The sequence below is a fragment of the Lucilia sericata genome, unplaced genomic scaffold (genome assembly GCF_015586225.1).
Source record: "Lucilia sericata isolate MDLA Ls3-8-SP2 unplaced genomic scaffold, ASM1558622v1 Contig001006F_arrow, whole genome shotgun sequence".
NCBI lineage: Eukaryota > Metazoa > Arthropoda > Insecta > Diptera > Calliphoridae > Lucilia > Lucilia sericata.
In genome coordinates this window covers 20,512-44,637 of record NW_023994988.1, presented here as the reverse complement: position 1 = coordinate 44,637, position 24,126 = coordinate 20,512, and the positions used below count along the sequence as shown (strand labels likewise).

At 32.9% G+C, this 24,126-nt stretch overlaps 2 protein-coding genes across 2 annotated transcripts; one reads left to right on the top strand and one right to left on the bottom strand.

Moving 5' to 3' along the window:
• Positions 1–7,612: 7,612 nt before the first annotated feature.
• Positions 7,613–11,598, top strand: LOC119609565 (odorant receptor 88a-like). The gene is made up of 4 exons (XM_037964409.1): positions 7,613–8,424; positions 10,672–10,873; positions 11,310–11,465; positions 11,533–11,598. Exons 1-4 carry the CDS (start codon positions 7,613–7,615, stop codon positions 11,596–11,598), a joined length of 1,236 nt encoding a protein of 411 aa, XP_037820337.1.
• A 5,433-nt stretch (positions 11,599–17,031) lies between these two features.
• LOC119609567 (uncharacterized oxidoreductase SERP2049-like) lies at positions 17,032–23,446 on the bottom strand. The gene is made up of 5 exons (XM_037964411.1): positions 23,235–23,446; positions 22,976–23,131; positions 17,672–17,848; positions 17,228–17,604; positions 17,032–17,161 (listed from the first exon to the last, which is right to left on the bottom strand). The coding sequence occupies exons 1-5, from the start codon at positions 23,397–23,399 to the stop codon at positions 17,050–17,052; spliced, it is 987 nt and encodes a 328-aa protein (XP_037820339.1). The 5' UTR covers positions 23,400–23,446; the 3' UTR covers positions 17,032–17,049.
• Between the last annotated feature and the right edge of the window lie 680 nt (positions 23,447–24,126).

The window sequence follows — 24,126 nt, the reverse complement described above, 5'->3', positions numbered from 1 at the left end:
ACGAACAATACCGAAAAAAAAAATACACGGCAACACAATACAAAAGTACTTGTACTCTGTAGCAGTCAAAAGAAAGAACCAAATAACATACAAACAAAATTGAATTGCTTGAATGGAGAAAACAATTCAATTGAGTTGAATTGAATTGAGAATGGAATATGTAACAGAATAAATACTGGAGGGAAAGGACACATGAATATTTAGAGTAGTGGTAAAGTTAAGGATTGTTCAACTCTTGCTACATAATGTACGCACAGCCGTATGTTGCCAGTAACAATAGAGGAACAAAAACAGGCAGTTATTTAGCAAATTATAACAGAAAAACAAACACACTTGTACCGATTTCACAACGAATGAATGTTTTTTCAACAGGAACCAAGAAAATACATCAAAATTCCGGTGTAACAAAAAGAAGTAAATGGAATGCTTCGTAGGCACACTAAGTATCTACAATGTACATTCTTGACCAGATGCCTTTTTGACTATAGACTAGACTATGGACTAGACTTTAGGCTAGACTATAGACTAGACTATAGACTAGACTATAGACTAGACTATAACTAGACTATAGACTAGACTATAGACTACACTATAGACTACACTATAGACTACACTATAGACTACACTATATACTACACTATAGACTAGACTATAGACTAGACTATAGACTAGGACTATACTAGACTATAGGACTAGACTAGACTATAGACTGACTATAGACTAGACTATAGACTAGACTATAGACTAGACCTATAGACTCAGACTATAGACTAGGACTAGACTAGACTAGACTACTATGACTAGACTATAGACTAGACCTATAGACTAGACTATAGACTAGACTATAGACTAGGACCTTGACTAGGACTAGACTGACTAGACTAGACTATAGACTAGACTATAGAAGACTATAGACTATAGACTAGACTATAGACTAGACTATAGACTAGACTATAGACTAGACTATAGACTAGACTATAGACTAGACTATAGACTAGACTATAGACTAGACTATAGACTAGACTATAGACTAGACTATAGACTAGACTATAGACTAGACTATAGACTATACATAACTAACATAGACTAACTATAGACTAGACTATAGACTAGACTATAGACTAGACTATAGACTAGACTATAGACGACTATATACAGACTATAGACTAGACTATAGACTAGACTATAGACTAGACTATAGACTAGACTATAGACTAGACTATAGACTAGACTATAGACTAGACTATAGACTAGACTATAGACTACTACTAGACTATAGACTAGACATAGACTAGACTATAGACTAGACTATAGACTAGACTATAGACTAGACTATAGACTAGACTATAGACTAGACTATAGACCTACTATAGACTAGACTATAGACTAGACTATAGACTAGACTATAGACTAGACTATAGACTAGACTATAGACTAGACTATAGACTAGACTAGACTAGACTATAGACTAGACTATAGACTAGACTAGACTAGACTATAGACTAGACTATAGACTAGACTATAGACTAGACTATAGACTAGACTATAGACTAGACTATAGACTAGACTATAGACTAGACTATAGACTAGACTATAGACTAGACTATAGACTAGACTATAGACTAGACTATAGACTAGACTATAGACTAGACTATAGACTAGACTAGAGACTAGACTATAGAATAGACTATAGACTAGACTATAGACTAGACTATAGACTAGACTATAGACTAGACTATAGACTAGACTATAGACTAGACTATAGACTAGACTATAGACTAGACTATAGACTAGACTATAGACTATAGACTATAGACTAGACTAGACTAAGACTAGACTATAGAATAGACTATAGACTAGACTATAGATTACTATAGACTAGACTATAGATAGACTATAGACTAGACTATAGACTAGACTAGACTAGACTAGACTAGACTATAGACTAGACTATAGACTAGACTATAGACTAGACTATAGACTAGACTATAGACTAGACTAGAGACTAGACTAGACTAGACTATAGACTAGACTATAGACTAGACTATAGACTAGACTATAGATTATACTATAGACTAGACTATAGACTAGACTATAGACTAGACTATAGACTAGACTAGACTATAGACTAGACTATAGACTAGACTATAGACTAGACTATAGACTAGACTATAGACTAGACTATAGACTAGACTATAGACTAGACTATAGACTAGACTATAGACTAGACTATAGACTAGACTATAGACTAGACTATAGACTAGACTATTGACTAGACTATATACTAGACTATAGACTAGACTATTGACTAGACTATTGACTAGACTAGACTAGACTATAGACTAGACTATAGACTAGACAATAGACTAGACTATAGACTAGACTAGATAGACTAAGACAGACTATAGACTAGACTATAGACTAGACTATAGACTAGACTATAGACTAGACTATAGACTAGACTATAGACTAAGACTATATACTAGACTATATACTAGACTAGACTATAGACTAGACTATATACTAGACTAGACTATATACTAGACTAGACTATAGACTATACTATAGACTATACTATAGACTAGACTATAGACTAGACTATAGACTAGACTATAGACTATACTATATTACATAATGTAGGGTATGCTACAAAAAAAATAAACAATTGTTAAAATAAAATCCTAAAAATGGAACGGAACTAAAACGAAAGAACGATGAATATAAAAAAATCACAACAAAACAATTGAATTCAACAAGCTCACACCCAAAGTGTATAATTACACAATCGTCAAAGAACAATCGTCGTTGGTAGGTTACTGCATAGTAGATTTTTTCCACACATTTGAATAAGTAGTTGGCCAAGAAGTACTTGTGTTTTTTTTATTATGCGAAAAAAAAAAATTAAGATTGCAGCACCAGCACCACCACTTTGCCATAGAAATTCGTACAATACGCGTGAGTGTACTTGCTGCTGTTGCATGAACGGAGCGGAAAAGGTTGTATTGTTTAGTTGGGACCCTTTGTATATCCTTTTGATCCTTTGATATCGTTTGTTTTCTTGAATTCTTAAGATTTTCTTGTACGAAGAGAAGGTATTCGTCGTCATCATCATCATCATCTGGCACCTTTAGCATTTTGTATATATTCTACTTTTTATTGTTTTTTTTTTTTGGATTTTTTTTTAATATTTGTATAAATATTCAATTGTTGTTATTATTGTGATGCTAAGATTTTTTGGATTTCATTAAAACTGGGCGTGTCTTGAGATGTTTGTCAGACGATTTCCGGTACATTTAACATTGGATATTCTCGGGGTAAAGTAGAATAAAAATGTTGCTTTTATTAATTTCTTTATAAATGTTTGTTAATGTTTAAAACAAATAAGAAAGTAATGTTAATCATGTGCGATCATATCTTACTGTTCACTAGGTATATGATCCTAAGGACCAATGGCCTATTTTTAACTGATCCTTACGAGAGAATAACGAAGTTCAAATTGCAAATTATTCATAGAAATAAATCTCTAAAGGCAACTTATTAAAATATATTTTTTAATTTAAACAACTTTTAACATGAAATCCTGTCACTAATTGACTTAAAACTCGTATTGAAATTCCATAACTTATTTTCATTTAAATCAAAAAAAAGAATTCACAGAATAACTATAAACTATTCGCTTGAAAAGTAAAAAAATTCAAAACAAAAAGAAAAAATAATAGCATACAACATAAATGCGTTTGCAATGTGTGCATGTTGCCATAAAAACGAACACCAATAAAATGCAAAAATTAAAAAAAAAAAAAAAAAAAATACTGGAAAAAATAGTGAAAAAAAACTGAAAATATTTATAAAAAAACGAAGGTAAAGAAGTTATTTTTTATGTTATGTTTGGAAAATATGGATAAAAAGAAAAAGAAAGAATGTGGCAACAACCAACCCAAGAACATGTTGATGTGGTAAGAACAAACTAAAGCCGCCATATTTAATAATACACCTACTTTTCGTTCAGCAACAACATGGACTTTTTCTCTTTCTTTAGGCAACATTTATACATATACTTTCGGCTTTCGAGTATTTTTGGCCCCCAACTATATATATAAGTGGAATATAAAGCAAGGGAACTTTGGGCAGACGTAAAAGGTATTCAGAATTAGTTTTTTTGAACTCTGTAATATTTAATTTAGACTTGATTGAACTGATGTTTGCATAAGTAGGAGCATCACAACCTCTTCCAACTGTACATATCGGGCCGGAAAGGGTTAATTTAAAAACTGTGTCATCAGTTCTTATCTTATAACCTTACGTTCAAACTGGAGACTGTTAATTTGAAGACAAATTGTCAAGATGTGGTGCTATGTACTGCTACGATCGGTCTAATTAACTAAGACTAACTAACTAACTACTAACTAACTAACTAACTAACTAACTAACTAACTAAACTAACTAACTAACTAACTAACTACTAACTAACTAACTAACTACTAACTACTAACTAACTAACTACTAACTAACTAACTAACTAACTACTAACCTAACTAACTAACTAACTAACTACTAACGAACTAACTAACTAACTAACTACTACTAACTAACTAACTAACTACTAACTAACTAACGAAACTAACTAACTAACTAACTAGAACTAACTAACTAACTAACTAACTAACTAACTAATACTAACTAACTAACTAACTAACTAACTAACTAACTAACTAACCTAACTAACTAACTCACTACTAACTAACTAACTAACTAACTAACTAACTAACTAACTAACTAACAACTAACTACTAACTAACTAACTAACTAACTAACGAACTACTAACTAACTACTAACTACTAACTACTAACTAACTAACTAACTAACTAACTAACTAACTAACTAACTAACTAACTAACTAACTAACTAACTAACTAACTATACTAACTAACTAACTAACTAACTAACTAACTAACTAACTAACTAACTAACTAACTAACTAACTAACTACTAACTACTAACTACTAACTAACTACTAACTAACTACTAACTAACTAACTACTAACTAACTAACTACTAACTAACTAACTAACTAACTAACTAACTAACTACTAACTAACTAACTAACTAACTAACTAACTAACTAACTAACTAACTAACTAACTAACTAACTAACTAACTAACTACTACTAACTAACTAACTAACTACTAACTAACTAACAACTAACTAACTAACTAACTAACTAACTAACTAACTAACTAACTAACTAACTAACTAACTACTAACTAACTAACTAACTAACTAACTAACTAACTAACTAACTAACTAACTAACTAACTAACTAACTAACTAACTAACTAACTAACTAACTAACTAACTAACTAACTAACTACTAACTAACTAACTAACTAACTAACTAACTAACTAACTAACTAACTAACTAACTAACTAACTAACTAACTAACTACTAACTAACTAACTAACTAACTAACTAACTAACTAACTAACTACTAACTAACTAACTAACTAACTAACTAACTAACTAACTAACTAACTAACTAACTAACTAACTAACTAACTACTAACTAACTAACTAACTAACTAACTAACTAACTAACTAACTAACTAACTAACTACTAACTAACTAACTAACTAACTAACTAACTAACTAACTAACTAACTAACTAACTAACTAACTAACTAACTAACTAACTAACTAACTACTAACTAACTAACTAACTAACTAACTAACTACTAACTAACTAACTAACTAACTAACTAACTAACTAACTAACTAACTACTAACTAACTAACTAACTAACTAACTAACTAACTACTAACTAACTAACTAACTAACTAACTAACTAACTAACTAACTAACTAACTAACTACTAACTAACTACTAACTAACTAACTAACTACTAACTAACTAACTAACTAACTAACTAACTAACTAACTAACTAACTAACTACTAACTAACTAACTAACTAACTAACTAACTAACTAACTAACTAACTAACTAACTAACTAACTAACTAACTAACTAACTAACTACTAACTACTAACTAACTAACTAACTAACTAACTAACTAACTAACTAACTAACTAACTAACTAACTAACTAACTAACTAACTAACTAACTAACTAACTAACTAACTAACTAACTAACTGTTGAGCTGCAGAGTACAGTTATGGAAAAATTTTGAAATTTTGTAGTTCCTTTTGTGAAATGACTTCTTTAATTAAAGAATTTACTTAGGAAACTGTTGTCTGAACTGCTCGACGTTGAAAAGCATTCCTTTACTCTAGCGCTCTACTAAGAATAAGAATGTAGAATCGTCAGTAGAACTGCACGAATTCAATAACGATTTGGGAGCACTATAGCTCGATTAAGAATACGAATGTAAAGCAATCTGCTAATTTAGACGAGGTCTAGAACACATCGAAATATCGATCTGAGATCAATAAAAGGTTCTGCTTCGTATAAGATTCGAAGACGATATAACTATGTCTACCCGTCTGTCTGTTGAAAACGAGATATGATCCAAAACGATATATATTTTTGCAGTGGTTTGGTTCCAATAACCGACCCTCATTTGATCCTAGCCTTCATATAAGTTCCCCTTTGAAAAAGTTTATAATTAGAGTGATGAAATTTGACATAAACAATTTAAACCAAAACATTTCTTCCGAATTTTATAAGAATCGTTCCATAACTGTTAAGGTCAATCCATAAAACCGCTCATATAGGAAATATCTACTTTTCAATATTAAATTTATTCTAGGTTAACAATTTCATAATATTATTTTATAATCGCTTACGAAATAGCTGTTCATATTATAGTTTATTTAACATATTTTAACTAATTTATTTTTACAATAAAATAACATTTTCTAGTAAAACTTTTCTTATAGTAAAAGGTCGTGGAACTTAAAATTTCCATTGTTTTTAATTATATACTAGTATTTTTAAATATTATTTTCATACCATTACGGTAATGACTTGGAAGTGCAAATAATTAAATAATTAATTGAAATCAATTAATTGTGTATAAAACCCCTTCAGTATATGAACATATATTACATGTCTTGAGTGTTTAACAGAACTTCGAATAAATTAAATCATTTTAAGAAAGATAATTTAAAAATAGTTCATATATCATTGAAGAATCAAAAAGATATATAGTGAAACTTTGAAAATGCCCATTTCATACAATATCTGTGAAAAAACTTTAACCCCTTAGCTTTAGTATCAAGGCCCTATCGTATTTCGACAGATATAATACACGAAAACAGGTATATGTTCTATGGATCTACGATCTATATTTGATATACTTTAAATAAGAATTAGTTCTTTTAAGTATTTATTTGATTAAAATGTCTTAATTAAAAATTTTTAAATACATGGATTTGGCCTTAATAGTCCTTTTAAGAATAAATATAATTTATAGACGAAAGAAAGTACCAATTATTTTCCTTATCCTCTTTTACTTGTAATTAGTCGTGACAATAAATTCTGTTTTCATTTTATAAATTGTGTTGCATTTAAAATCCTAACAGTTAGATTCAACACAACTTTGAACCCATAAAGTTTAAGACAAAAAAAAAAAAAAAAAAATCGAGAATATTATGGTTGAACCAACTCGCCTATTTACTCTAGATGAATTTCTCATAAAATTACAAATATCACAAAAATATACAAGAGTTATCTATTTGGATTTTCGACGGGAAAATGTTAAACAACCATTTCGTTTTAAAAACATCCAATTTCTCTATATGGCCATTAGTCTTATGATTATTGACTGTATCTGCAATATAATGAAAATCATTATCGAAATAAGTTCTAATCGTTTAAGTGAAGCAAAACAAATCGGTGCTGTCTTCAGTATTGAATTCTTGTGTTTAGTGCGTGGCCTTTCGGTATTGACAAAATATCACAGTATTTTAGATTTAACCAATTGTTTAGATAAAATATTTCCTCGTAATCGTGATTTACAGAAACGTATGAATATTATGTCGTTCGTTCGCTATTTAGAAATAAGACATCGTATGTTGCATATTTATGCTATAGTTGGTTTAACCGCATTTATTGGTCTACCTTTGCTGAAATATTTGATATACTATGATCGCTCTAGTGGTTTACCATTATTAGATGAATATCATCAACATGCTTCTTGGTTCCCATATCAACTAAAGCAAAGTAATCGCGCCTATCCGTTTATGTATATCTATGAGACTTTGATAACGATTTTCGGTATAAATTGTATGTTTACTTGGGATCATATTTATACCGTGTCGGTGGCTCAATTTGTTATGCATTTTGATTTTATTAACGCTCAAGTCGAGAAATTGGATGTCAAGAGAACTTTGGAGGGTAAAAAGTCGAAGGAGTTTTATAGAAGTTTAAAAGAAATTATAATTTATCATCAGCATATTCTTGAGTAAGTTTATAATTATAGACACGACTATATTGCATTGACTATATACTATAGACATGTCTATAGTCTCGGCTATAGACAACACTGTAGTCTGGAGTCTAAACTATAGACAAGACTATAGTCTAAACTATAAACAAGACTATAATCGATACCATAGACAAGAATATAATCTAGACTATAGACGAGACTAAAAACTATATTATAGACATGTCTGTAGTTTATACTATACACTAGACTATAGGCTCGAAGATAGATAAGTCCATAGTATTGACTATAAACAAGACTGTAGTCTAGACTATAGACAAGACTAAAATACATACACTAGACAGAACTATAGTCTCGACTATAGACAGGACTACGGACAGGACTATGGACAGGACTATAGACAAGACTATAGTCTCGACTATAGAGAAAGCTATAGTAGACAGGACTATAGACAACACTAGTCTCGCCTATAGACAAGACTCTAGTCTCGGCTATAGACAAGACTCTATTCTCGCCTATACACAAGACTCTAGTCTCGCCTATACACAAGACTCTAGTCTCGCCTATAGACAAGACTCTAGTGTCGCCTATAGACAAGACTCTAGTCTCGCCTATAGACAAGACTCTAGTCTCGCCTATAGACAAGACTCTAGTCTCGCCTATAGACAAGACTCTAGTCTCGCCTATAGACAAGACTCTAGTCTCGCCTATAGACAAGACCGTAGTCTCGCCTATAGACAAGACCGTAGTCTCGCCTATAGACAAGACCGTAGTCTCGCCTATACACAAGACTCTAGTCTCGCCTATAGACAAGACTCTAGTCTCGCCTATAGACAAGACCGTAGTCTCGCCTATAGACAAGACCGTAGTCTCGCCTATAGACAAGACTCTAGTCTCGCCTATACACAAGACTCTAGTCTCGCCTATAGACAAGACTCTAGTCTCGCCTATAGACAAGACTCTAGTCTCGCCTATAGACAAGACTCTAGTCTCGCCTATAGACAAGACTCTAGTCTCGCCTATAGACAAGACTCTAGTCTCGCATATAGACAAGACTCTAGTCTCGCCTATAGACAAGACTCTAGTCTCGCCTATAGACAAGACTCTAGTCTCGCCTATAGACAAGACTCTAGTCTCGCCTATAGACAAGACTCTAGTCTCACCTATAGACAAGACTCTAGTCTCGCCTATAGACAAGACTCTAGTCTCGCCTATAGACAAGACTCTAGTCTCGCCTATAGACAAGACCCTAGTCTCGCCTATAGACAAGACTCTAGTCTCGCCTATAGACAAGACCCTAGTCTCGCCTATAGACAAGACTCTAGTCTCGCCTATAGACAAGACTCTAGTCTCGCCTATAGACAAGACCCTAGTCTCGCCTATAGACAAGACTCTAGTCTCGCCTATAGACAAGACCCTAGTCTCGCCTATAGACAAGACTCTAGTCTCGCCTATAGACAAGACTCTAGTCTCGCCTATAGACAAGACCCTAGTCTCGCCTATAGACAAGACTCTAGTCTCGCCTATAGACAAGACCCTAGTCTCGCCTATAGACAAGACTCTAGTCTCGCCTATAGACAAGACTCTAGTCTCGCCTATAGACAAGACTCTAGTCTCGCCTATAGACAAGACTCTAGTCTCGCCTATAGACAAGACTCTAGTCTCGCCTATAGATAGGATCATATTCTTGACTATAGACAAGACTATAGACTTGACTATAGACAACACTATAGTGTCGATTATAAACGAGACTGTAGACAAGACTATAATCTCGACTGTAGACAACACTATAGTAAAGACTGTCTAGTCTCGACTATGGACAAAACTACAGTTTCGACTGTAGACAAGACATAGACTCAACTATAGACAAGATTACAGTCTCGACTATAGACAAGGCTACAGTCTCAACTATAGACAAGACTAAAGTCTCAAATATTTACAAGACCACAGTATCGAATATAGACACGACTATAATCTCGAATATAGACAAGACTACAGTCTACCATAGACAACACTATAGCCTTGATTATAGACAAGTCTATAGTCTTGAATATAGACAAGTCTAAGTCTATGTAGTCTCGACTATACAAGACTATAGACTCGACTATAGACAGGACTATAGACAACACTATAGTCTCGACTATGGAGAAGACTATAGTGTCGACTACAGACATGACTATAGTCTCGACTATAGACAATACTATAGTCTCGACCATAGACAAGACTATAGTCTCGGCTATATATAAAAGTTCTTTTCATTTTTAGAATAGGTGAAAAATTGCGTAAAACTTTTAATATATCCCTATTTTTAACGGATATAGTAAGTGCGGCTTCAATATGTTTTCACGTCTATTTGATGGCCAATAGTGATGACATTATTGCCATTGTACTATTCATATTCCCCTGTTTCGTGCAAGTGGCGTTTACATTTGATAATTGTTATCAGGGCACTCGAGTGGCTGAAGCGGTAAAGAATTGTAACTCCAAAAAACATTTTTAATACCTACCACCAAAATTATTTAAAAGACAAAATTTATTTATTGACTCCTATCTGGAGGATAGCGACTGGATCCAGTTGTAACTTAAAGTATGAAGGGGCTTTTTCTAACACTTGAGCATGACAATAGTTTACGGTTATGGAGATAAGTCTAGACTCTAGAGTATTAACGTTTTCTCCTATATTCTCCGTTAGTCTGCAATGTTTGGTTTTGAAAATAGTTCATATCAATCAGTACACTCAAATGACTGTCATAGGTCCTAAAGGATATGTCCTATGTATTTATAAATAACACTATAGGTGAATTCGTTTAAAAATATATATTTTGGTGGTGGCTATATATTAATCGGCGCAGTCGAACATATCACTCTCATACAATATTATTCTCATGAAGCACCCATTTTAGAGTGCCCGCTTACCAGTAGCTCTAGCTCAACAAAATTGGTACGAAGGTTCTTTGGAATATCGTAAATTTTACATAATGCTGCTAATGTTTGCCAACAATTCGTTTACATTAAGTGGTTATAAAATGTTTAGTATAGATATGGTACATTTTCGGGGGGTGAGTATGAATCAAATGACTATAATTTTTCGAACAAACTGTACTTCTATATGTATTTTTCTTACAGATCATGATGATTGCTTATAGATTGTTTACTTTTCTGCAGACAAGGGGTAAAAAGAGTTATCGATAGAAATATTTGTAGAATAATTAAATCAAGTGTAAAATTAAACATTAATATATAATATACTCTTAAATAAATCTGTTACATTATGTTTAAATTAATTGATCATTCAAATCATTTTTCTTCAAAACCTTCGCCATTTCGGATGAATTTATAATTGTCTTATACTTTCGATCAAGAAAATATGCCGTAACCAGTTCCTTGATGAATATTGGTAATATTCTATAATAAATTGATCAATTACAATATGAAAAACAATTAATTTCTTCATCCCAACTTACTCAAACATTTGATATATACAGAGCAGTATACAGGGTACCGTTATTTCCCGACTACCACTCAACATACCATCAATTACATATTTTGCCACAATATCACCTTCCATTAAGGGGAAAAGATGTTGCATACCAACCAATTTAGCTGCTGTTTCAGTACGTTTATTTGTGGATAAAAACGTTGGCATCACTGTTGTCACCTTTATATTTTATCTCTCCAATAAACACTCAACTCGTAGAGCCGATGTCAGGGAACGTATCGCTGCTTTAGTGGCAGTATAAACATCTATAATTGGTAAAGTAAATAGGGCTGATACGGAGCAGATATTAACAATGTAACCCTGATTTAGTTCTTTCCTTTTGGGTAAAAAAATTTGTAGAATCTGGGAAGAAGTACATAGTTAAAAAATCTTCTTTGTTTTTCGAATATAAGGTATGGGGGAACTTACATAGCACAGTGAGGTAAAATTGACATCAATCATCTGCTTAACTTCATGAGGAGGAGGATTCTTTAAGGATGAACTTAATATAAGGCCAGCATTATTAATTAGAATAGTGGGTATGCCCAGATCCACGGTTACAGCATCTTTAAGATGTTCTAGTGTTCGTAATCACGGATGTCAATCTGAAATTTTGGAAATTATTTCAGATTCTCTATATATACTAGAACTGAACTAAAACTGAACCAGAACTGAACTAGAACTGAACTAGAACTGAACTAGAACTGAACTAGAACTGAACTAGAACTGAACTAGAACTGAACTAGAACTGAACTAGAACTGAACTAGAACTGAACTAGAACTGAACTAGAACTGAACTAGAACTGAACTAGAACTGAACTAGAACTGAACTAGAACTGAACTGAACTGAACTAGAACTGAACTAGAAACTGAACTAGAACTGAACTAGAACTGAACTAGAACTGAACTAGAACTGAACTAGAACTGAACTAGAACTGAACTAGAACTGAACTAGAACTGAACTAGAACTGAACTAGAACTGAACTAGAACTGAACTAGAACTGAACTAGAACTGAACTAGAACTGAACTAGAACTGAACTAGACTGAACTAGAACTGAACTAGAACTGAACTAGAACTGAACTAGAACTGAACTAGAACTGAACTAGAACTGAACTAGAACTGAACTAGAACTGAACTAGAACTGAACTAGAACTGAACTAGAACTGAACTAGAACTGAACTAGAACTGAACTAGAACTGAACTAGAACTGAACTAGAACTGAACTAGAACTGAACTAGAACTGAACTAGAACTGAACTAGAACTGAACTAGAACTGAACTAGAACTGAACTAGTACTGAACTAGAACTGAACTAGAACTGAACTAGAACTGAACTAGAACTGAATTAAAAGTGAACTAGAACTGAAATAGAACTGAACTAGAACTGAACTAGAACTGAACTAGAACTGAACTAGAACTGAACTAGAACTGAACTAGAACTGAACTAGAACTGAACTAGAACTGAACTAGAACTGAACTAGAACTGAACAAGAACTGAACTAGAACTGAACTAGAACTGAACTAGAACTGAACTAGAACTGAACTAGAACTGAACTACAACTGAACTAGAACTTAACTGAACTAGAACTGAACTAGAACTTAACTGAACTAGAACTGAACTAGAACTGGACTAGAACTGAACTAAAACTGAACTAAAACTGAACTAGAACTGAACTAGAACTGAACTAGAACTGAACTAGAACTGAACTAGAAACTGAACTAGAACTGAACTAGAACTGAACTAGAACTGAACTAGAACTGAACTAGAACTGAACTAGAACTGAACTAGAACTGAACTAGAACTGAACTAGAACTGAACTAGAACTGAACTAGAACTGAACTAGAACTGAACTAGAACTGAACTAGAACTGAACTAGAACTGAACTAGAACTGAACTAGAACTGAACTAGAACTGAACTAGAACTAGAACTGAACTAGAACTGAACTAGAACTGAACTAGAACTGAACTAGAACTGAACTAGAACTGAACTAGAACTGAACTAGAACTGAACTAGAACTGAACTAGAACTGAACTAGAACTGAACTAGAACTGAACTAGAACTGAACTAGAACTGAACTAGACTGAACTAGAACTGAACTAGAACTGAACTAGAACTGAACTAGAACTAGAACTGAACTAGAACTGAACTAGAACTGAACTAGAACTGAACTAGAACTGAACTAGAACTGAACTAGAACTGAACTAGAACTGAACTAGAACTGAACTGAACTGAACTAGAACTCAGCTAGAACCAAACTAGATAAATGTTCTTTTGATAGCCAATTTGCAATAATTCTGAATAAATTTTCTTTTTATATAATTTTATTTTTGAGTTGTTTGTTTACCTTGTATGCTTTTGCTTTAACTTTAAATATATCGCTTAAGTATTGTGCAGTTTCCAATGACAATTGTACCTGTATGTCAACAACGGCAATGTGGCATCCTCTAGCTGCCAATTCTTTGGCAATTTCACGTCCAGGACCACGACCAGAGCCAGTTATCTAAATAGATATGAAAATCGAAAAGAAAATATATGGTAGATTTTATAATATGTTGTATATCACAAACTATAACATAATGTGAAACCTTTAGTCCCAAATTAAAATAAGTATATGGAATACAGTGTATTCCGCTAGTATGAACTTCTATTTTGAAAACAAATAATTGTTATTTTTTACCAAATATCACTTATAATAATTTGGCACTAAGGTCTGAAATATATACTGCGTTTTAAATATCCACTACTATTCTCTCATGCAAATTTAAATTTACCACCGCTACTTGTCCATTAATAATTTGTAGTGCGAAAATTTTTCTTAATGCTCTTATAATTTTATTGGCAATTGCAATTAAAATTAGAATGGGATAAAGTAAAATAATTCCAATAAAATAAATACTATGGAATAATTCAAAATAAATTATTTCTGTAAACATTATTTTGTTTCGCTATTGTATTGTGGAACCTGGACGAGTTTTTGTAGACTACTAAGCCAGCTTTTAGAAATTATTTACTTATTTAAACAAAATAATAATAATTTTATTTAATCGTAGATATTTTGCAAACCGGAGTTTTTTGAGGAATCTGGTTTTGTAGAAATGTTAGTACAAAAAAAGTTTGATAATAAAATTAGAATATTGAAAAAAGGTCTATGAACTGTAATTAAATCCAAAAATCGTAAACAAGTTGTTGCCAAATGTTTTAATATTCTTGATCAAAATCAATGCAAATTTTCCTTTAAAAGCTTTAAAATAAAATACTATTTATTTGAGTTCTAAATTAGTTCTAGTTCAGTTCCACTTCAGTCTTAGTTCAATTCTAGTTTAGTTCCAGTTCAGTTCCAATTCCGTTCTAGTTTAGTTCTATTTCAGTTCCAATTCCGTTCTAGTTTAGTTCCAGTTCAGTTCTAGTTTAGTTCAGTTCTAGTTCAGTTCTAGTTCAGTTCTAGTTCAGTTCTTGTTCAGTTCTAGTTCAGTTCTAGTTCAGTTCTAGTTCAGTTCTAGTTCAGTTCTAGTTCAGTTCTAGTTCATTCTAGTTCAAGTTCTAGTTCAGTTCTAGTTCAGTTCTAGTTCAGTTCTAGTTCAGTTCTAGTTCAGTTCTAGTTCAGTTCTAGTTCAGTTCTAGTTCAGTTCTAGTTCAATTCTAGTTCAGTTCTAGTTCAGTTCTAGTTCAGTTCTAGTTCAGTTCTAGTTCAGTTCTTGTTCAGTTCTAGTTCAGTTCTAGTTCAGTTCTAGTTCAGTTCTAGTTCAGTTCTAGTTCAGTTCTAGTTCAGTTCTAGTTCAGTTCTAGTTCAGTTCTAGTTCAATTCTAGTTCAGGTCTAGTTCAGTTCTAGTTCAGTTCTAGTTCAGTTCTAGTTCAGTTCTAGTTCAGTTCTAGTTCAGTTCTAGTTCAGTTCTAGTTCAGTTCTAGTTCAGTTCTAGTTCAGTTCTAATTCAGTTCTAGTTCAGTTCTAGTTCAGTTCTAGTTCAGTTCTAGTTCAGTTCTAGTTCAGTTCTAGTTCAGTTCTAGTTCAGTTCTAGTTCAGTTCTAGTTCAGTTCCAGTTCAGTTCTAGTTCAGTTCTAGTTCAGTTCTAGTTCAGTTCTAGTTCAGTTCAGTTCTAGTCAGTCTAGTTCAGTTCTAGTTCAGTTCTAGTTCAGTTCTAGTTCAGTTCTAGTTCAGTTCTAGTTCAGTTCTAGTTCAGTTCTAGTTCAGTTCTAGTTCAGTTCTAGTTCAGTTCTAGTTCAGTTCTAGTTCAGTTCTAGTTCAGTTCTAGTTCAGTTAGTTCAGTTCTAGTTCAGTTCTAGTTCAGTTCTAGTTCAGTTCTAGTTCAGTCTAGTTCAGTTCTAGTTCAGTTCTAGTCAGTTCTAGTCAGTCTAGTTCAGTTCTAGTTCAGTTTAGTTTCAGTTCTAGTTCAGTTTCTAGTTCAGTTCTAGTTCAGTTCTAGTTCATTCTAGTTCAGTTCTAGTTCAGTTCTAGTTCATTTCTAGTTCAGTTCTAGTTCAGTTCTAGTTCAGTTCTAGTTCAGTTCTAGTTCAGTTCTAGTTCAGTTCTAGTTCAGTTCTAGTTCAGTTCTAGTTCAGTTCTAGTTCAGTTCTAGTTTCAGTTTTCCGTTCAGTTCAGTAGTCAGTTCTAGTCAGTTCTAGTTCAGTTCTAGTTCAGTTCTAGTTCAGTTCTAGTTCAGTTCTAGTTCAGTTCTAGTCAGTTCTAGTTCAGTTCTTAGTTCAGTTCTAGTCAGTTCTAGTTCAGTTCTAGTTCAGTTCTAGTTCAGTTCTAGTTCAGTTCTAGTTCAGTTCTAGTTCAGTTCTAGTTCAGTTCTAGTTCAGTTCTAGTTCAGTTCTAGTTCAGTTCTAGTTCAGTTCTAGTTCAGTTCTAGTTCAGTTCTAGTTCAGTTCTAGTTCAGTTCTAGTTCAGTTCTAGTTGCAGTTCTAGTTCAGTTCTAGTTCAGTTCTAGTTCAGTCTAGTTCAGTTCTAGTTCTAGTTCAGTTCTAGTTCAGTTCTAGTATTCTAGTTCAGTTCTAGTTCAGTTCTACGTTCAGTTCTACTTCAGTTAGTTCAGTTCTAGTTCAGTTCTAGTTCAGTTCTAGTTCAGTTCTAGTTCAGTTCTAGTTCAGTTCTAGTTCTGCCCTAGTTTCTTCTTGCTAAACATATTTAATCAAAATCTTATTATTAATATGCTGACACATTTTAATCTCTTTTATTTAAAACCTTTGCGATTTTTGTACAGTTTAGTATAGTTTTATATTTCTTAGCCGCAAAAAATGCTGAAAACAACTCCTTGACATGAACCGGTAAAATCCTGAAACAGATTTAAAATGTTAGATATATAAAAATATGCAACTTCTCTGTCTCCGGCACAACTTACTCCAACAGTTTATACATGTAGAGCATTACACAAGGCACTGTAATTTCCCGACTACCATTCAACATACCGTTGATCGCATACTTGGAACAAACTTCACCCTCCATTGTAGGCAATACATGTCGTAACCCAGTCAAATTATGAATTGTTTCTACAGTTTTATTAGTTGATAAAAATGTGGGCATTACAGTTGTAACCGTTATATTTTTACGATCCAATATGAGTTCCGTACGCAGAGCTTGGCTCAAGGAACGTATAGCTGCTTTGGTGGCTCCATAAACATTAAAAAGTGGCGAAGTTATGAGGGCGGATAAGGAACAAATATTAACAATATAGCCTTGATTTAGTTCTTTTAATTTGGGCAAAAATATTTGCAGAATCTAGATGTATAAAAGAAAATTGGTTTTATAATAATTTTTAATTGGATAATAAATTAAAAGTTCTTACGTAATATACGGCAGTAAAATTAACTTCAATCATTTGTTTCACTTCATGAGGGGAAAGATTTGTCAATGATGAACCCACCAAAACTGCAGCGTTATTAATTATAATAGTTGGAGTACCAAGATCCGCAGTTATTGAGACTCTTAGAAGCTCTAGTTGTCCATAATCACTTACGTCCACCTAAAAACGTACAGAGATTTAAAAGATTTTATTGTTTTCGATATTTTGTATATAGTTCAGTTCTAGTTAAGTTCTAGATCAATTCTATATCAGTTCTAGTTCAGTCCAGTTCAGTTCTAGTTCAGTTCTAGTTCAGTTCTAGTTCAGTTCTAGTTCAGTTCTAGTTCAGTTCTAGTTCAGTTCTAGTTCAGTTCTAGTTCAGTTCTAGTTCAGTTCTAGTTCTAGTTCAGTTCTAGTTCAGTTCTAGTCCAGTTCTAGTTCAGTTCTAGTTCAGTTCTAGTTCAGTTCTAGTTCAGTTCTAGTTCAGTTCTAGTTCAGTTCTAGTTCAGTTCTAGTTCAGTTCTAGTTCAGTTCTAGTTCAGTTCTAGTTTAGTTCTAGTTCAGTTCTAGTTTAGTTTTTTGAGGAATCTGGTTTTGTAGAAATGTTAGTACAAAAAAAGTTTGATAATAAAATTAGAATATTGAAAAAGGTCTATGAACTGTAATTAAATCCAAAAATCGTAAACAAGTTGTTGCCAAATGTTTTAATATTCTTGATCAAAATCAATGCAAATTTTCCTTTAAAAGCTTTAAAATAAAATACTATTTATTTGAGTTCTAAATTAGTTCTAGTTCAGTTCCACTTCAGTCTTAGTTCAATTCTAGTTTAGTTCCAGTTCAGTTCCAATTCCGTTCTAGTTTAGTTCTATTTCAGTTCCAATTCCGTTCTAGTTTAGTTCCAGTTCAGTTCTAGTTTAGTTCAGTTCTAGTTCAGTTCTAGTTCAGTTCTAGTTCAGTTCTTGTTCAGTTCTAGTTCAGTTCTAGTTCAGTTCTAGTTCAGTTCTAGTTCAGTTCTAGTTCAGTTCTAGTTCAGTTCTAGTTCAATTCTAGTTCAGTTCTAGTTCAGTTCTAGTTCAGTTCTAGTTCAGTTCTAGTTCAGTTCTAGTTCAGTTCTAGTTCAGTTCTAGTTCAGTTCTAGTTCAGTTCTAGTTCAGTTCTAGTTCAGTTCTAGTTCAATTCTAGTTCAGTTCTAGTTCAGTTCTAGTTCAGTTTCTAGTTCAGTTCTAGTTCAGTTCTTGTTCAGTTCTAGTTCAGTTCTAGTTCAGTTCTAGTTCAGTTCTAGTTCAGTTCTAGTTCAGTTCTAGTTCAGTTCTAGTTCAGTTCTAGTTCAGTTCTAGTTCAGTTCTAGTTCAATTCTAGTTCAGGTCTAGTTTCAGTTCTAGTTCAGTTCTAGTTCAGTTCTAGTTCAGTTCTAGTTCAGTTCTAGTTCAGTTCTAGTTCAGTTCTAGTTCAGTTCTAGTTCAGTTCTAATTCAGTTCTAGTTCAGTTTAGTTCAGTTCTAGTTCAGTTCTAGTTCAGTTCTAGTTCAGTTCTAGTTCAGTTCTAGTTCAGTTCTAGTTCAGTTCTAGTTCAGTTCAGTTCTTCTAGTTCAGTTCTAGTTCAGTTCTAGTTCAGTTCTAGTTCAGTTCTAGTTCAGTTCTAGTTCAGTTCTAGTTCAGTTCTAGTTCAGTTCTAGTTCAGTTCTAGTTCAGTTCTAGTTCAGTTCTAGTTCAGTTCTAGTTCAGTTCTAGTTCAGTTCTAGTTCAGTTCTAGTTCAGTTCTAGTTCAGTTCTAGTTCAGTTCTAGTTCAGTTCTAGTTCAGTTCTAGTTCAGTTCTAGTTCAGTTCTAGTTCAGTTCTAGTTCAGTTCTAGTTCAGTTCTAGTTCAGTTCTAGTTCAGTTCTAGTTCAGTTCTAGTTCAGTTCAGTTCTAGTTCAGTTCTAGTTCAGTTCTAGTTCAGTTCTAGTTCATTCTAGTTCAGTTCTAGTTAGTTCTAGTCAGTTCTAGTTCAGTTCTAGTTCAGTTCTAGTTCAGTTCTAGTTCAGTTCTAGTTCAGTTCTAGTTCAGTTCTAGTTCAGTTCTAGTTCAGTTCTAGTTCAGTTCTAGTTCAGTTCTAGTTCAGTTCTAGTTCAGTTCTAGTTCAGTTCTAGTTCAGTTCTAGTTCAGTTCTAGTTCAGTTCTAGTTCAGTTCTAGTTCAGTTCTAGTTCAGTTCTAGTTCAGTTCTAGTTCAGTTCTAGTTCAGTTCTAGTTCAGTTCTAGTTCAGTTTCTAGTTCAGTTCTATTCAGTTCTAGTTCAGTTCTAGTTCAGTTCTAGTTCAGTTCTAGTTCAGTTCTAGTTCAGTTCTAGTTCAGTTCTAGTTCAGTTCTAGTTCAGTTCTAGTTCAGTTTCTAGTTCAGTTCTAAGTTCAGTTCTAGTTCAGTTAGTTCAGTTCTAGTTCAGTTCTAGTTCAGTTCTAGTTCAGTTCTAGTTCAGTTCTAGTTCAGTCTAGTTCAGTTCTAGTTCAGTTCTAGTTCAGTTCTAGTTCAGTTCTAGTTCAGTTCTAGTTCAGTTCTAGTTCAGTTCTAGTTCAGTTCTAGGAGTAGTTCTAGTTCAGTTCTATTTCAGTTCTAGTTCAGTTCTACTTCAGTTCTAGTTCAGTTCTAGTTCAGTTCTAGTTCAGTTCTAGTTCAGTTCTAGTTCAGTTCTAGTTCAGTTCTAGTTCAGTTCTAGTTCTGCCCTAGTTCTTCTTGCTAAACATATTTAATCAAAATCTTATTATTAATATGCTGACACATTTTAATCTCTTTTATTTAAAACCTTTGCGATTTTTGTACAGGTTTAGTATAGTTTTATATTTCTTAGCCGCAAAAAATGCTGAAAACACTCCTTGACATGAACCGGTAAAATCCTGAAACAGATTTAAAATGTTTAGATATATAAAAATATGCACTTCTCTGTCTCCGGCACAACTTACTCCAACAGTTTATACATGTAGAGCATTACACAAGGCACTGTAATTTCCCGACTACCATTCAACATACCGTTGATCGCATACTTGGAACAAACTTCACCCTCCATTGTAGGCAATACATGTCGTAACCCAGTCAAATTATGAATTGTTTCTACAGTTTTATTAGTTGATAAAAATGTGGGCATTACAGTTGTAACCGTTATATTTTTACGATCCAATATGAGTTCCGTACGCAGAGCTTGGCTCAAGGAACGTATAGCTGCTTTGGTGGCTCCATAAACATTAAAAAGTGGCGAAGTTATGAGGGCGGATAAGGAACAAATATTAACAATATAGCCTTGATTTAGTTCTTTTAATTTGGGCAAAAATATTTGCAGAATCTAGATGTATAAAAGAAAATTGGTTTTATAATAATTTTTAATTGGATAATAAATTAAAAGTTCTTACGTAATATACGGCAGTAAAATTAACTTCAATCATTTGTTTCACTTCATGAGGGGAAAGATTTGTCAATGATGAACCCACCAAAACTGCAGCGTTATTAATTATAATAGTTGGTAGTACCAAGATCCGCAGTTATTGAGACTCTTAGAAGCTCTAGTTGTCCATAATCACTTACGCTCCACCTAAAAACGTACAGAGATTTTAAAAGATTTTTATTGTTTTCGATATTTTGTATATAGTTCAGTTCTAGATCAATTCTATATCAGTTCTAGTTCAGTCCAGTTCAGTTCTAGTTCAGTTCTAGTTCAGTTCTAGTTCAGTTCTAGTTCAGTTCTAGTTCAGTTCTAGTTCAGTTCTAGTTCAGTTCTAGTTCAGTTCTAGTTCAGTTCTAGTCCAGTTCTAGTTCAGTTCTAGTTCAGTTCTAGTTCAGTTTCTAGTTCAGTTAGTCAGTTCTAGTTCAGTTCTAGTTCAGTTCTAGTTCAGTTCTAGTTCAGTTCTAGTTCAGTTCTAGTTTCAGTTCTAGTTCAGTTCTAGTTAGTTCTAGTTTCAGATCTGGTTAGTTCTAGTTCAGTTCTAGTTCAGTTTCTAGTTCAGTTCTAGTTCAGTTCTAGTTCAGTTCTAGTTCAGTTCTAGTTCAGTTCTAGTTCAGTTCTAGTTCAGTTCTAGTTCAGTTCTAGTTCAGTTCTAGTTCAGTTCTAGTTCAGTTTCTAGTTCAGTTCTAGTTCAGTTCTAGTTCAGTTCTAGTTCAGTTCTAGTTCAGTTCTAGTTCAGTTCTAGTTCAGTTCTAGTTCAGTTCTAGTTCAGTTCTAGTTCAGTTCTAGTTCAGTTCTAGTTCAGTTCTAGTTCAGTTCTAGTTCAGTTCTAGTTCAGTTCTAGTTCAGTTCTAGTTCAGTTCTAGTTCAGTTCTAGTTCAGTTCTAGTTCAGTTCTAGTTCAGTTCTAGTTCAGTTCTAGTTCAGTTCTAGTTCAGTTCTAGTTCAGTTCTAGTTCTAGTTCAGTTCTAGTTAAGTTCTAGTTCAGTTTTAGTTCAGTTTAGTTCAGTTCTAGTTCAGTTCTAGTTCAGTTCTAGTTCAGTTCTAGTTTAGTTCTAGTTTAGTTCTAGTTCAGTTGTAGTTCAGTTGTAGTTCAGTTGTAGTTCAGTTCTAGTTTAGTTCTAGTTCAGTTCTAATTCAGTTCTAGTTCAGTTCTAATTCAGTTCTAGTTCAGTTCTAGTTCAGTTCTTGTTCTGTTCTTGTTCTGTTCTTGTTCTGTTCTTTTTCTGTTCTTGTTCTGTTCTTGTCATGTTCTTGTTCTGTTATTGTTCTGTTCTTGTTCTGTTCTATTTCTGTTCTAGTTCTGTTCTAGTTCTGTTCTAGTTTCTGTTCTAGTTCTGTTCTAGATCTGTTCTAGTTCTGTTCTAGTTCTGTTCTAGTTCTGTTCTAGTTCAGTTCTAGTTCTGTTCTAGTTCTGTTCTAGTTCTGTTCTAGTTCTGTTCTAGTTCTGTTCTAGTTCTGTTCCAGTTCAGTTCTAGTTCTGTTCTAGTTCTGTTCTGGTTCTGTTCTAGTTCTGTTCTAATTCTGTTCTAGTTCTGTTCTAATTCTGTTCTAGTTCTGTTCTAGTTCTGTTCTAGTTCTGTTCTAGTTCTGCTCTAGTTCTGTTCCAGTTCAGTTCTAGTTCTGTTCTAGTTCTGTTCTAGTTCTATTCTAGTTCTAGTTCTGTTCTAGTTCTGTTCTAGTTCTGTTCTAGTTCTGTTCTGTTCTAGGTCTGTTCTAGTTCTGTTCTGTTCTAGGTCTGTTCTAATTCTGTTCTAGTTCCGTTCTAGTTCTGTTCTAGTTCTGTTCTAGTTCTGTTTTAGTTCTGTTCTAGTTCTGTTCTAGTTCTGTTCTAGTTCTGTTCTAGTTCTGTTCTAATTCTGTTCTAGTTCTGTTCTTTTTTTTTTCAATTAAAAAAAATACCTTGTACGCTTTGCTTTTAATATCAAATGTTTCTGTTAAGTACTGCGCCGTTTCCAACGCCAGGTTTTCTTTTATATCAACAATTGCAATATGACACCCTCTGGCAGCCAATTCTTTGGCAATGTCACGCCCTAAGCCTCGTGCGCCGCCAGTAACCTAAAACGATTAAGTTATATTTAAATATACTCTTCTGATGGTATCGGTTGGTGCCAAATTTTTGCACAAACAACACAATTTCGTTTATTTAAACCATATTTACCACTGCTACTTGTCCTCGAATATTTCTGGAACCGAAACCATTGGTTTTTATAATTTTTATGATTTTATTGACAACAGTTATTAAAATTAGAATTGGATAAAGTAAAATAAGTCCAATTAATTGTATACTATAATAGATTTCAAAATATAACATTTTCTTAAACATTCTGTTCAATTTGTAAAAATTTTTTCTTTGAAATGACGCTTTAAGAATACAGCTTATGACTGAAACAGTTGCTAATCTATTTATTTGTATTTATAAGTATTTTTTTTTATTAATTTGCAAACTTAGTAACTTATAGCAATTAGATTTGTAAAGAAAAATGTAAAACGACATATTCTCGACTTTGTAAATGTGTTAAGAAAATAATATATGTATATTATAACAGTATTAGTTACCTCAGAATACTCATTTACTTAAATACAGGTCGAACTCAAAATTCGAGCTTTCTGAAGAGAGCATTCTAGGTGTTCTTTATGTTGCTCTTAACAAGACCCCTTAGGGGGATTCAAGTCAGTTATATAACGAATTATAAAGTTTACATAATAATTAGTTTTTTTTTTTATAAAAAATCATTGAATTATTAAAGGGACTGATTATTATTACTTACTAGTTTATAATATTTACTAGATCAATAAGTTTCAACAGATTTTGTCCTTAGAACAAGGTTGACGGGACATCGTAACGTATTTAATCACATCCGGATTCGTATTTTTTTTTTTTTTTTGAACAAACTTTGTTTTTTTAAGTTAAGACACTATTGAAAAAATTGATTAATATTCCGATGTATATACTGTAGTTCGAAGTCTATTACTAATAATCGAGTCATAAGGTTTGAAAAAACCCGTTTCTTGAAATATTTGAGACACTATAAAATAGCGCGTAGAGGCCA

Coding starts and splice junctions, on each gene's coding strand:
- LOC119609565 (XM_037964409.1), top strand. CDS start 7,613: ATGGTTGAACCAACTCGCCTATTTACTCTAGATGAATTTCTCATAAAA. Junction 8,425..10,671: donor TATCATCAGCATATTCTTGA/GTAAGTTTATAA, acceptor TTTCATTTTTAG/AATAGGTGAAAAATTGCGTA. Junction 11,466..11,532: donor ATATGGTACATTTTCGGGGG/GTGAGTATGAAT, acceptor TTTTTCTTACAG/ATCATGATGATTGCTTATAG.
- LOC119609567 (XM_037964411.1), bottom strand. CDS start 23,399: ATGTTTAAGAAAATGTTATATTTTGAAATCTATTATAGTATACAATTA. Junction 17,849..22,975: donor TTAAAAGCAAAGCGTACAAG/GTATTTTTTTTA, acceptor GTACGTTTTTAG/GTGGACGTAAGTGATTATGG. Junction 17,605..17,671: donor ATTTTACTGCCGTATATTAC/GTAAGAACTTTT, acceptor TTATACATCTAG/ATTCTGCAAATATTTTTGCC.